The following is a 13351-nucleotide window of genomic DNA, read 5'->3' on the forward strand; positions in this document are numbered from 1 at the left end:
AGAAACCAAAAATGAAAAGTGCTAAGTAGATATATACATGATAGCAGGTGGTGATCAGTGCAAACATGGAGTGATGCAGTGAACAGTGTAGGGTCACTGTGTTCTGTGTGTATCTAGGAAATATCAATGATGTCACTCCTGTTACGTTTGTACCATCAAACTGAAATGAGACTAGTGTCAGCAGCTACACTAGCAAACTGTTTTACTAAACTTAGCATCATTGTTGTCTAAGGCGACTCAGCGCATGGCTGTAATGTTCTCCCATCTCACGCAGCTGAAACGACAGTTTTCACATAGAAAACAGTTTAACTCAGAACTGGGTACTTTTGTGTTGAATCGTTTTCATGATGTCTGTTTGTCGGCTGCGCTCGCACAGGATGGAAATACAGGTTTAAAAAGACCTCGAGTCCTTTTTCATGTACTCGTGGTGGCTGCAATTACTCAAACCTTCAAAACACAAAACTAAAATGTTGCCAACTGATTGTTAAAGAGAATAATCCAAAGCAGACTTCAGGTTTACCATCATTGCTGATCTTCTCTTGATCTTACACATAATCAGATATGAGACCGAGTGCTCTGTCATGTGGATAGTAAAGTTTTCTGAGTCCTAACAAGAAGAAAATCTAAAGGTTTCCATCGAATGAAACTAAAGACTGAAAATAAATAGAGGAGCGCTCTCTCCTTCCTCGGCACCGCCGCCGTCGAGCAGAACAGACCCACGCTGACTCCCGGCAAAGGTGGACTTCTCCGTCACCACGGGCAACGAGCTGGCTGCCGTGGCAACACCGTTCACCGTGTGATCACTGCAACAGCAGCAAAACAGAAGGAAATAAGATGGATTTCATTTTTCATTCTATCGGACAGATTTGCTGCAAATATTTGTGATGCTGCAACCACGGGGTGACCTAATAATGCGCTGCAATAACAGTGCAGTAAAAGCAACATTCAGCATGAATTACTGCCTCCAAGATCCAGTGCGAGCTCGGGCAAGCGTTCAACAGCGAGGCCGTTCAGATGGACGACAGGAGGCTGAAGGAGAATCTGCTGTTGCGATAACAAATGACTCTTCTGATAGAAATTGCTGAGCACTGTGCAAAAGCTTGGGAGGACTCAGCTGCAGATGTATCCAGAGGAGAGATGCATCAGAACAAACTGCCCATGACGGTGAAGTCTGTGACAGCTGACTGTAGCACGTGCAGGAGAGCACAAACCACCCCAGCACACTGCAGCACGCAGGCATCGGTGTGACGCTCGCTGTGCGCACTGCTGAGAAACAGGCGCTGAGCTCCCCGTCAGTATGTGACTAATGGGTTACAGTGATGATGATGATGATGACGTCACCGGTAACATTTTCTACTGAAAGCAGAAAAAAGTAGAGACGTTAAGCAGAGGCTCAGCGTGCCTCTCTGTCTCTCCTCTACATCCATCCATCCTCACAGGTGATTGGATGCTTTACCTGGTCTTCACAATCAATAGCAAAGCTAATAATGAGAGCGGGCACAGCTGATAGACAGAAACAGCCTGGTGAGAATGGCAGTCCTCTCACTGCCTACCACTGACTACACAACACAGTCAGCCAAGGTTTCAGGTGAACCCACGGTGAAACCTGGCCCCACCCTATCATGGGATTTCCTGAGGTCAGAAGGCCCAGGATGTGAGTGGGCATCAAGGCGTCTGGGAAGGATCTTGTAGGCACCAGACGTCTGCTTTATATTTTTATTTACCATTGAGTTCACGTTTGTTTTATAATTCATAGATTTGTTGCATAATTCATCTTTTCAGGATTAATACATTTGAAAACGTATGTTGTGTTTACATAAAGTAATGATATGTCACTGTTTGGGACTGGAACCTAGAAAGCGATGCCTCTCACTTTAAGTATTTAAGTGCAATAGCAGCATGAAACCCTGTGTGAGGGGGAAGGGGAGGAGCATGGACAGAGAGGTTAGGGGTCTCGCGGTTTTCTGACCGTGTGCGCAGGTAGTTCTGGATAAATGCTAATTTTTGTGAACTTTCATGCTTATTTAGGAACGAGTTCATTGTTATGTCTTCAGTTTGTAAGAAATAAACAATCTTTAAGTCATAATGCAACTGGAAGCATTTCTTTTGGAAACCAGGAACACGCGTCAGCGTCACCTGGTCCAGCCCTAACTATATGCTTTAGCAAAAAGGAAAGTTTGAAGCCTAATCTTGAAAGTAGAGATAGTGTCTGTCTCCTGAATCCAAACTGGAAGCTGGTTCCACAGAAGAGGGGCCTGAAAACTGAAGGCTCTGCCTCCCATTCTACTTTTAAATACTCTAGGAACAACAAGTAGGCCTGCAGTGTGAGAGCGAAGTGCTCTAATAGGGTGATATGGTACTACAAGGTCATTAAGATAAGATGGGGCCTGATTATTTAAGACCTTGTATGTGAGGAGCAGGAGTTTGAATTCTGGATTTAACAGGAAGCCAAAACAGGAGAAATCTGCTCTCTCTTTCTAGTCCCTGTCAGGACTCTTGCTGCAGCATTTTGGATTAGCTGAAGGCTTTTCAGTGAGTTTTTAGGACTTCCTGATAATAATGAATTACAGTCGTCCAGCCTGGAAGTAATAAATGCATGAACTAGTTTTTCAGCGTCACTCTGAGACAGGATATTTCTAACTTTAGAGATGTTGCACAAATGGAAGAAAGCAGTCTTACATATTTGTTTAACATGTGCGTTGAAGGACATGTCCTGGTCAAACATGACTCCAAGGTTCCTCACAGCGTTACTGGAGGCCAAGGTAATGCCATCCAGAGGAAGAATCTGCTTAGATACCATATTTCTAAGATTTTCAGGGCCGAGTACAATAACCTCAGTTTGATCTGAATTAAGAAGCAGAAAGTTAGCGGCCATCCAGGTCTTTATGTCTTTAAGACATTCCTGCAGTTTAACTCATTGGTGTGTGTTATCTGGCTTCATGGACAGATAGAGCTGGGTGTCATCTGCATAGCAGTGTAAATGTATGCTATGTCTTCTAATGATGCTGCCTAAGGGAAGCATGTATAATGTAAACAGAATTGGTCCTAGCACTGAACCCTGTGGAACTCCATAATTAACCTCAGTGTGTGAAGAGGACTCTCCATTTACATGCACAAACTGGAGTCTATTAGATAGATATGATACAAACCACTGCAGCACAGTACCTGTAATACCTACAGCATGTTCTAATCGCTCTAATAGGATATTATGGTCGACAGTATCGAACGCTGCACTGAGGTCTAGCAGGACAAGCACAGAGATGAGTCCACTGTCAGAGGCCATAAGAAGATCATTTGTAACCTTCACTAAAGCTGGTTCAGCGTGAGGAGACTGACAGCTGAGCCTGAGGTGGGATCTGTGTGGCAGCAGGTCCAGGGGCGGATCTAAGAAAGTTTCTTAGGGGGGCATGGAAATCAAATCAAAGCCTTTTTAAACACATATGTTACATATGGTTACAATGGTTCACATGCAGTAAATCTGCACGTTTGTGTAACTGAATTATTTTCTTTAGCCCACATAATGAAACACCTCAGTTACACGTGTGAGTTTGGATGTTATGTACTGTGTAGCCTGTATAATAAATAAATATGTAGCCCAGTAAAGCTACACAACATGGGGCGGTTCATTTACAAACACAAGTCTAACTGAAGCTTCACACTTTGTTTGTTAGAAAAAATCAGATTGTTGCTTAAATTTACACAAAATGTCAGAAATCTGCACCGTCATGAACAAAAAGCTCATTTTTCATGATTTGTTGGGTTCACCCTCTGGGGAGCACGACATAACCGCACACTTTTCACTACTTTGTGTTTCACCCTTACATCTTTTGTTACCTCGCCTTGTTTGGTATCATTCAGCTCAACCTCACGTGTCTGAATTTACACTGAGTTTTTCACTGACATACTGTAGTAACACAGCTGATCTGAAATCACACAAAAACATCAAATCCTAGTCATAGTTACATTCGCCTTACTGTAAAAACCACAAATATGTTTAGTGAATAATTTTACTAAAGTTGAAATGCAAATATAAACTGTCACATTTTAAAAACTATGCACACAACAATAAAGTTATATACAACTATTTATCTAAAAGTCAGTGCATCCCACAGGTTTTTGTACAAACATTTAAAACTACTGAAACTACAATGAGAGAACAAGCAGGTGTCACAATAAGATGCCGCACAAATTATTTGTGTCAGTGAACAAAATTAGTTTGTGGCCACGAGACAGAGGAGAACAGCACAGGGACAAAGCTGCAGGCCTGACAGCAGGAGGTGTATCACTGCTCCTGTTTCCACCTGGAGACAGTGTTTGCACTGCAGCCTTTGTCACATTCATTAGTGCCCTCACTGACACACAACAACCACTACACAACACATTAACTACACAAGACAATAGCTCGCTCAGTGCTTTTAAATTATTTGTTCTACCAAGTGAGAAAAGTTTACATCATCAATTCATGTTGGCAATAAAAGAGCGGGGGCACAAGGGTCCACAGGTCAATGAAACTGACGATGCTCTTACTGCTTTGTGCTTGTGTTCATGTTACTGTAGAAAGTCAGTGAAAGAAAAAATGTGTTAACCCCTGGACTAAAGAACAAATGCTCCAAGTGGGCGAGGTGCTAATTTTCAGATGGCAGGTCTACATCTAGAATCAAAATGAGCACAAACATCAACAACCAAAGTGAAGCATTAAGACAAAACAGAGCAATGTCACACAGGATCCACACATTTGGGCCACAAAATAGATGTAAATTGACTAAAGTAAGACACAAATCAGACAAAAACAGATGCAGCATGATCACAAACAGACACATGTTGGCTACATGTTGATGCTAAATGACTAAAATCACACGTGCAACACTTTCTACATATTTGACAACAGAAGAAAAACACAAACAAAGTTGGAATGTATTTTTAATTATTTTTAATTTTTATTTTATGCCAAATTAGATATTTGGCATAATCAAGCACCAAATCACAAAGTCTCCTCCCTGTTTGTACTGTAAGGTCAAAACCCTACAGTACTACAGAGAACCCCAACAATCAAATGATCCCCCTCTGAGCAAGCACGAGGCGACAGTGGGGAAGAAAAACTCCCTTTAACAGGAAGAAACTTCCAACGGAACCGGGCTCAGAAGGGGCGGCCATCCGCTGCGACCGGTTGGGGGGGATGGAAATCAAAAAGGAGACGAGATGGCGTGAACTACAGTTGTTAAAATTTGGATTTGGTGCTAAAATTCTGCTTCAAGATGTTAAAAGAAGCAGGGCGGCGGGGAAAAGCCAGGATGGTCATTTCAATCATCTCTGGCTTTAGTGAACCACCTAAAGGGTTTTCGCAGAGCTTTTCCCAACGCTGAAAAAAACCTGGAAACTTTGGACTTTTTGGGAGGACTGGGGATGACTCCGAGGAGCATTTTTAGATGCTTTATCAGAACCTCATCAAAAGACGCATCCTTTGCCATCGCAGCCTTTAACACATCGTCTGGGGAGCCAAACTCCTTGATGAGGCATTTGGCCATTTTCTTGATGAACTTTTTCTTGTCATTCATCAGACTTGTGGCAGACTCTGTGCTGCTGAGTTCAGGCTGCATCAGATCTCTCAGACGCTTGAGGACCGCGTCTGGTTCTTTTGTAGTACATGCTGCCCTGGCAAAAAAGTGCTGAGTTTCAGGTTTTGATTTTCTGATGACTCTCATCATGAGGATAACGGCGAGGTCACTGGACATTTTCTCAGCATCAGAAGATGACACTGATACAGACCTCATCTCTGACATGTCAGAGGAATCCTTGGGTGAGCCTGAAACACTGGCAGAGCGTTTTTGGGGAGAAATGCTCCCAGATGTTGGTGTCTGATCAGGTGACTGATCAGGTACCAGAGAGCATTTTTCTGGGGTAATGCTCCCAGACTTTGGTGACTGATCAGACGACTGATCAGACACCTGATCAGTCGCCTGATCAGGTGTCTGATCAGGTACCAGAGAGCATTTTTCTGGGGTACTGCTCCCAGATTTTGGTGACTGATCAGACGACTGATCAGTCGTCTGATCAGGTGTCTGATCAGCTGCCAGACAGCATTTCTCTGGGGTAATGCTCCCAGATTTTGGTGTTACAGGTAATGAAACAGATTCTCTTCCACTGCCATCTGAATCTGTGCTGGTTTCCTTTGTTGGGGTCCTCGTTCTTTTAATAATGTTCTGGATGTCTTCCACAGCCACAGAAATTTTGTCCTCAATCAGTTGATCTTCGTCTTCGTGCTCCACCCAGAGTAAAAGCTTTTGTACAAACTTTTCTACTGCGTCTTCTACGAGCACATAGAGGACTTCAGCAGAAAAGGGGCGCTTTGATCCATGTGCTGGTTGTGGAGTCCTGGAGATGACGGTGTCAGACAGGGATCTACCCATTACAGGTTCAGGGACTTGATACAGTCGATCCGTCATAAGTAGATCAAACATTTTTGCCGTTAACTCCACAGTGAAATCTCTGGTTCCCCCACCAGTTCTAAAGTTTTCCACTGTTTTGTGGATGATGAAGACTTTTTCTTTCTTTGTTAATTTCTCATATAACTCATTAACGTCTGACCTGATCGCGTCAAAGTCGACGGGAGAGGAACGTATGTAACGGAGGTGTGTGTTTTGGCTGGAAACCGTACTTTTATCAGAGGGCACTGTGTCACCTTTGGGGCACTTGCAAATGTTTTTCAGACAAACAAGAAATTTTCTGTTTGCCTCCATTACTTTTCTCAGCTCTTTTTTCATTGTTTCAAATTGTTTTCTGGCAAACATGGAAAAGCGCTGTTTGCGTGCTTTGAGCCGGGAGTGAGAGGTGGATTGCAAACATCTGGAGAAGAAGTCTCTCAGCTTGTTGGTAATTAATCCTGCATTAAAGGCAGGACACCTCTCACAGGGCTCTTCGCTGCTTACATCCATGTTGCCAATGATCTCATTAACGATGTCAGCTGCAACCACTTCTACTGGGGTTGCAGCCCGGAAACTTTGGCTTCCTGCGGCTCGTTTTGTTTCGTCCTTTTCTGTTAGAGTTTCTTCCTCGTCCTCATCTTTATCTGTCATCTCTCCATCTGAGCTCCTTGATGACAGAATCACAGAAATCTCTGTGATTGCTGATTGCACGGACATCTTTGAATCCGTACTTTCTGTACCGGAATCAGAGCCGCTCGACACGCACCGGCAGCGCAGCTCACGTGCGTGCCTTTTAAGGCACGAGGCAGTGTGGCAAACCATGCGGTGCAGCTTTTTAATATTACTGCATTTGCCGCTGACATAAACGGCGGGGTCTTGCGGGAGATCGGGGCTTTCTCTAATGAGTTTGACCGTTGAGCTGACCTTTTCGGAGATCTCTTCCTCAACCATCCGTGTCAGCTCGTCAGTGCTCTCATGTCGCTGTTCCGGGACGTTAAGAGCGCTGGCGATGGAGGCTGAGATGGAGTCTCCGAGGGACGGGCTTATTTTCCCCGCACCTAAAGGCTCCGGATCTTCCTTCATCATGCCATCCTGAATAACAGGAAGGGCATTTTTGAGGATTGTGCTAGAGGCGATCTGAATGATTTCACAAATCATATCAGCGAGCACCGCTCGGACGCCTGAGTCGCATGTGCCACTTTCTATCATGCTCCACTCAGCTCCAGAGAGCCTTTCGAAGCACCTGTTGATAGGTGGCATAATCTGGTCTGGTGTGACCACGACTGTATTTTCATTTTCGCTGCGTGTTGACATGGTTGTATCGCACACTAGATTTTCTGGGTTTGAGAGAACCGCTGGATAATTTCCTTGTTTGGGAGAACGCCGACTGTTGAACATTCGCAAACAGATGAGCAGTGATGTTTCTGTGTGAGAGCCGCTATTTAAAGCTTCCCCTGCCTGTGACGTGGCTGTGACGATCAAAGCAGAAGCGAATTCCTTTGATCTGCCAGTGACGCCGCACAGAACGCACGAGCACACGGATAGAAGCCGCGCCCTCACCATATCCCAGGATTCACTGCGAGTCAACGGTTGAAGAAAAATGGCGGACGGCCGAAGTGAAGCGCAGAAATACCGTCTTCAAAGTAAGCGCTGGGCTTTTATCCCACTTCAAATATACCGCGGAACAAATGTTAGCATAATGAAAAGTCTTAAAGTCACATTTAGCGACCCTTCGGCTAAGTTACGTGACGTTAGTGAGGTCGCGTTTAACGCGCTCTTTGCTCCGTTAGTTCGTTCAGGTTTCTGCCGAAGCTCCGTCTGTTTGTCGCTGTGAAGCCAAACGTACTTAAACGGTTCAGGAAACACCGAGCAGACGGTTGAGCAAATATCTGGCCCGCGAACTGCGGTGAGGACGCAGACTCAAGCATGCTGTGCTGCAGTTTGTCCTTAAAGAGCTCTCATCCTGTATAAAGCACTAATAATGAGACAGACAGTAGATGGAGAAGTCCTCCTGCTGTTGTTGTCAGGCTTATATCAAACAACCTGAGTCTGTCACCTTTGTTATAAAGACCAACACTCTGCAGGATCCTGTCCTGTTTCTCTCTGATTCAAACACATAAAGTGTGTCTTTGTGATGATAAGAGAAAACTGTGTTTTCATCCTGCAAGTTCACACATATTTGATGAACTTCTGCTGCTTTTGTTGCTGACTGCTGTGGTTGATTTCCTTCTGCAGGTGTCCAGAGTCAGAAGAGCCTGAGAAGGTGAGAGGAGACGGAGGCTCTCCACCCCTGATGAGACACCAGGACAGATCCAGGACAGTGTGTGAGGAAGAGGAGGAGGGAGAGGAGCCAGCAGCAGCTGAGAGATGCAGAGGAGAGCAGACAGCTCTCTGTAGTTGAGGGACTGCTAAAAACATTGAAAACACTTTTATATTTGCTTCCTGTATCTGCAGAAGTATCTCCAACACAAACTGTAACAGCTGCATACAGGAACCACTCACTGCTGTTTGTCCTGCAGGATCTGACAGGGAACCAAGGAAAAATAAGGGAACCACAGACAACTTTGATAATGCTTTGATTTATCCAGAATATATTTAGTTCAAATATTGTTTTCATCACAGTGGGATTGTGCTGGTTTCAGTGGGGAAAGTGTGCAGCTCATTTAAACACAAAGTTGTCCCTTCATAAAGTGTGTCAGTATTTTATAAAGATGTCATGTTTCTGTATCATCTCTCTGCTGTTAGAGCCTCCAAACATCAGCCTGTTTAATGCTCTCATATCTGCAACATCTTAAGTAAATTATACTGCACAGTTTTGTCATCAATAAGAGAATATTTACTGCATCAGTTTGTCTTCATTTCATCTGAAACACACACGGATCGAATCTCTGACTTTATTTTTGGGATATTGCCCTTAAATATAACTAAAGCTTTCACACAGGGCTCATAAATGATACGAAATAGAAACAAATACCTTGAATTTTGACTGAAATGTCATATTTGATTCCACCACTGAGCTTTCTTTGTCCAGAATCAGAATGGGTTTTATTTCCAAATGTTGAGCAGCTTTACAACATTAGGAAATTGCTGCGGTACTTAGTGCAAAACATACTGTCAGACAACGCTGAAAGAAACCAAAAATGAAAAGTGCTAAGTAGATATATACATGATAGCAGGTGGTGATCAGTGCAAACATGGAGTGATGCAGTGAACAGTGTAGGGTCACTGTGTTCTGTGTGTATCTAGGAAATATCAATGATGTCACTCCTGTTACGTTTGTACCATCAAACTGAAATGAGACTAGTGTCAGCAGCTACACTAGCAAACTGTTTTACTAAACTTAGCATCATTGTTGTCTAAGGCGACTCAGCGCATGGCTGTAATGTTCTCCCATCTCACGCAGCTGAAACGACAGTTTTCACATAGAAAACAGTTTAACTCAGAACTGGGTACTTTTGTGTTGAATCGTTTTCATGATGTCTGTTTGTCGGCTGCGCTCGCACAGGATGGAAATACAGGTTTAAAAAGACCTCGAGTCCTTTTTCATGTACTCGTGGTGGCTGCAATTACTCAAACCTTCAAAACACAAAACTAAAATGTTGCCAACTGATTGTTAAAGAGAATAATCCAAAGCAGACTTCAGGTTTACCATCATTGCTGATCTTCTCTTGATCTTACACATAATCAGATATGAGACCGAGTGCTCTGTCATGTGGATAGTAAAGTTTTCTGAGTCCTCACAAGAAGAAAATCTAAAGGTTTCCATCGAATGAAACTAAAGACTGAAAATAAATAGAGGAGCGCTCTCTCCTTCCTCGGCACCGCCGCCGTCGAGCAGAACAGACCCACGCTGACTCCCGGCAAAGGTGGACTTCTCCGTCACCACGGGCAACGAGCTGGCTGCCGTGGCAACACCGTTCACCGTGTGATCACTGCAACAGGTATGTCTTGTATCAACATGACCACCTGCAGCACATCCAATAATGATATTTAACAAAGTTTATCTTTTAAATTTCTTGGTATTTCTTTGTGAAGCACTTCGTGATCTTCGCATTGTGAGGCGCTACACAAACTACATTTACTTTCAGTGAAATTTAGTGGTGACTTTAAAATCAGTGCATTTTATTTGTATGTGACTGAGCCTCCATCTTTGGAAGTGGTGCTGTGTGAGACTCTCAAAGCAAGTTTTGCACTTTTAGAGGAGATGCACTAAAACTGTAATATCATTCAAAAGACGCTGAAGCCAAACAAACAAAGAACAAAATAAAAACTATTTGTTCTCTATGATTGGAACTGACATGTGAAATGTGTCGGGTTGTGTCTTCATCATCACTGATTTGTTTGGAGGAGTCGAGCTTGAACGCTCTTTTGTCCCAATTCTAATAATGACAACATTATTCCAATAAGACTGAAGTGGTCGGGCAGAGAATCAGCGCTGTATCCATGCAAACACATGCACAGCAAGCAAACCTCGGCTTTGGGTTCAAATGAAGACACAAACATTTCCAAGTGCGTCCATCTTTGCTGATGGTGCAGCAGACACGCTGACCTCCAGTCAGGAGGAGGAGCGTGTTCTTCCTCTCACAGACACTGAAGCCTGAAACCGAACCGAGTAGATAAAATCAGATAAAATCAGTAGTTAAAATATACGTTTTGAAATTTAAGCTTAAGTATGGATTTGGTGCTTTATTCAAATGCAGCTGAGAACAGGTGAGTCTTCAACCTGGATTTAAATAAACTGAGTGTTTCAGCTGATCTGAGGCTTTCTGGGAGTTTGTTCCAGATATGTGGAGCATAAAAGCTGAATGCAGCTTCTCCGTGTCTGGTTCTGACTCTGGGAACTGATAAAAGACCGGATCCAGATGACCTGAGGGATCTGGAAGGTTCATACTGGGTCAGGAGGTCACTGATGTATTTTGGTCCTAAACCATTCAGAGCTTTATAGACCAGCATCAGAACTTTAAAGTCTATCCTCTGACGGACAGGCAGCCAGTGTAAAGACCTCAGAACTGGACTGATGTGGTCCACTTTTTTGGTCTTAGTGAGGACTCGAGCAGCAGAGTTCTGAATGAGCTGCAGTTGTCTGACTGATTTTTTAGGTAGACCTGTAAAGATGCTGTTACAGTAATCAAGCCTGCTAAAGATGAATGCATGGACTAGTTTTTCCAGGTCCTGTTGAGACATCAGATCTTTTATCCTTGATATATTCTTGAGGTGACAGTAAGCTGATTTTGTTATTGTCTTAATGTGTTTTTCTAAGTTTAGGTCTGCATCCATCACTACACCCAAATTTCTCGCCTGGTTTGTGGTTTTTAGGTGTACAGATTGAAGTTCTCTGGTGACCTGTAATCGTTTTTCTTTGGCACCAAAGACGATTACTTCAGTTTGTTTTTGTTTAGCTGGAGAAAATTGTGGCACAACCAGTCATTAATTTCCTCAATGCATTTACCAAGAGCCTGTACAGGCCTCGGTCTCCTGGTGACATTGTGATATATATTTGTGTGTCATCTGCACAGCTGTGATAGTTTATTTTGTTGTTCTTTATCATCTGTGCCAGTGGGAGCATGTAAATGTTAAACAGAAGGGGTCCCAAGATGGAACCTTGGGGAACTCCACATGTGATACTTGTCTGCTCAGATGTGAAGTTACCTGTTGATACAAAGTATTTCCTGTTTTCTAAGTATGTTTTGAACCAGTTTAGTACAGTTCCTGAAAGACCTGCCCAGTTCTCCAGTCGTTTGAGTAATATGTTGTGGTCAACTGTATCAAATGCTGCACTGAGATCCAGTAAAACTAAGACTGACATTTTTCCACTGTCTGTGTTCAGACATGTGTCATTGAACACTTTGGTCAGAGCAGTTTCAGTGCTGTGGTTCTGTCTAAAACCTGACTGGAAGGCATCATAGCAGTTATTATGTTTTAAGAAGTAATTGAGCTGTTGAGAAACTGCTTTTTCAGTGATCTTACTTAAAAATGGGAGATTTGAGATCGGCCTGTAGTTGTTCATTGGTGTCTTGTCAAGATTGTCCTTTTTCAGTATAGGTTTGATTACAACTTTTACTGAAATTAAATTACAATGTTTTAAATGAAATGAATGGGCATTTAATTACTTATTTAAATAATTCCAAATGTATTAAATTAATGACAGATTTAATTCATTATTTAATGTCGTATTAAATTTATTCATTTTGTCACTCCTGGCCCTCCATACTCTGCCTCACTGCAGCTGTCCCATTCCTGCACATTACCGCCCTCTTCTGGCCACACTGGGTTTATTACCTCTGCCACGTGCTGCTGATTTATTAAGATCTGTTTTCAAAAGCACCTGAAACAGACAAACCTATGGAAGCCCGTTTCCGCCACTAAATAAAAACAAAAAAGCTAGTATCCATAACTCGAAATTTCGACTTATTTACTCGAAATTTCGAGAAATATAACTCAAAATTTAGAGTTACTTTTCTCAAAATTTAGAGTTAGCTCTGCCAATCAAAAATATACGTGAATGAGGTCGCTTTCTTGTTACCCAGAAGCATATGGCGCAGAGGACCACGCACTCAAAAACGGATCCCAACAAATTGGCGCTTTCGCGAGTACGTTTGCTGATAGTAACACCATGTGATTCAGCTAATAACACAGGGATTTCATCATTTGTGAAGCCAGGCTGAAAACACTCAGCAATCTGTGCATTCACGACTGGATGTAATACCGGTAGCTTAGCTGTAGCATTTGTAGCTGAGGGCTTCAGCTTCCAGGTAACAAGGAAATGACGTCATTCATGTAGATTACTGATTGGCAGCGCTAACTCGAAATTTCGAGTTACTTTTCTCAAAATTTTGAGTTAATAAATCGAAATTTTGAGTTAATATGTCGAAATTTCGAGAAAATAACTCGAAATTTTGAGTTATGGATCCTTTTTTTTTTTTTTTTAG

General features: G+C 42.9%; 1 protein-coding gene across 1 annotated transcript; it reads right to left on the reverse strand.

Annotated features, from left to right (window-relative positions):
- Window positions 1–2277: 2277 nt before the first annotated feature.
- Window positions 2278–10358, reverse strand: LOC146378446 (uncharacterized). The gene has a single exon (XM_084942667.1). It carries the CDS (start codon window positions 7983–7985, stop codon window positions 5301–5303), a length of 2685 nt encoding a protein of 894 aa, XP_084798793.1. The 5' UTR covers window positions 7986–10358; the 3' UTR covers window positions 2278–5300.
- Window positions 10359–13351: the final 2993 nt, after the last annotated feature.

Source organism: Perissodus microlepis, chromosome 11 (assembly GCF_051167445.1).
Source record: "Perissodus microlepis isolate ML-2025 ecotype Zambia chromosome 11, ASM5116744v1, whole genome shotgun sequence".
Taxonomy (NCBI): Eukaryota; Metazoa; Chordata; class Actinopteri; order Cichliformes; family Cichlidae; genus Perissodus; species Perissodus microlepis.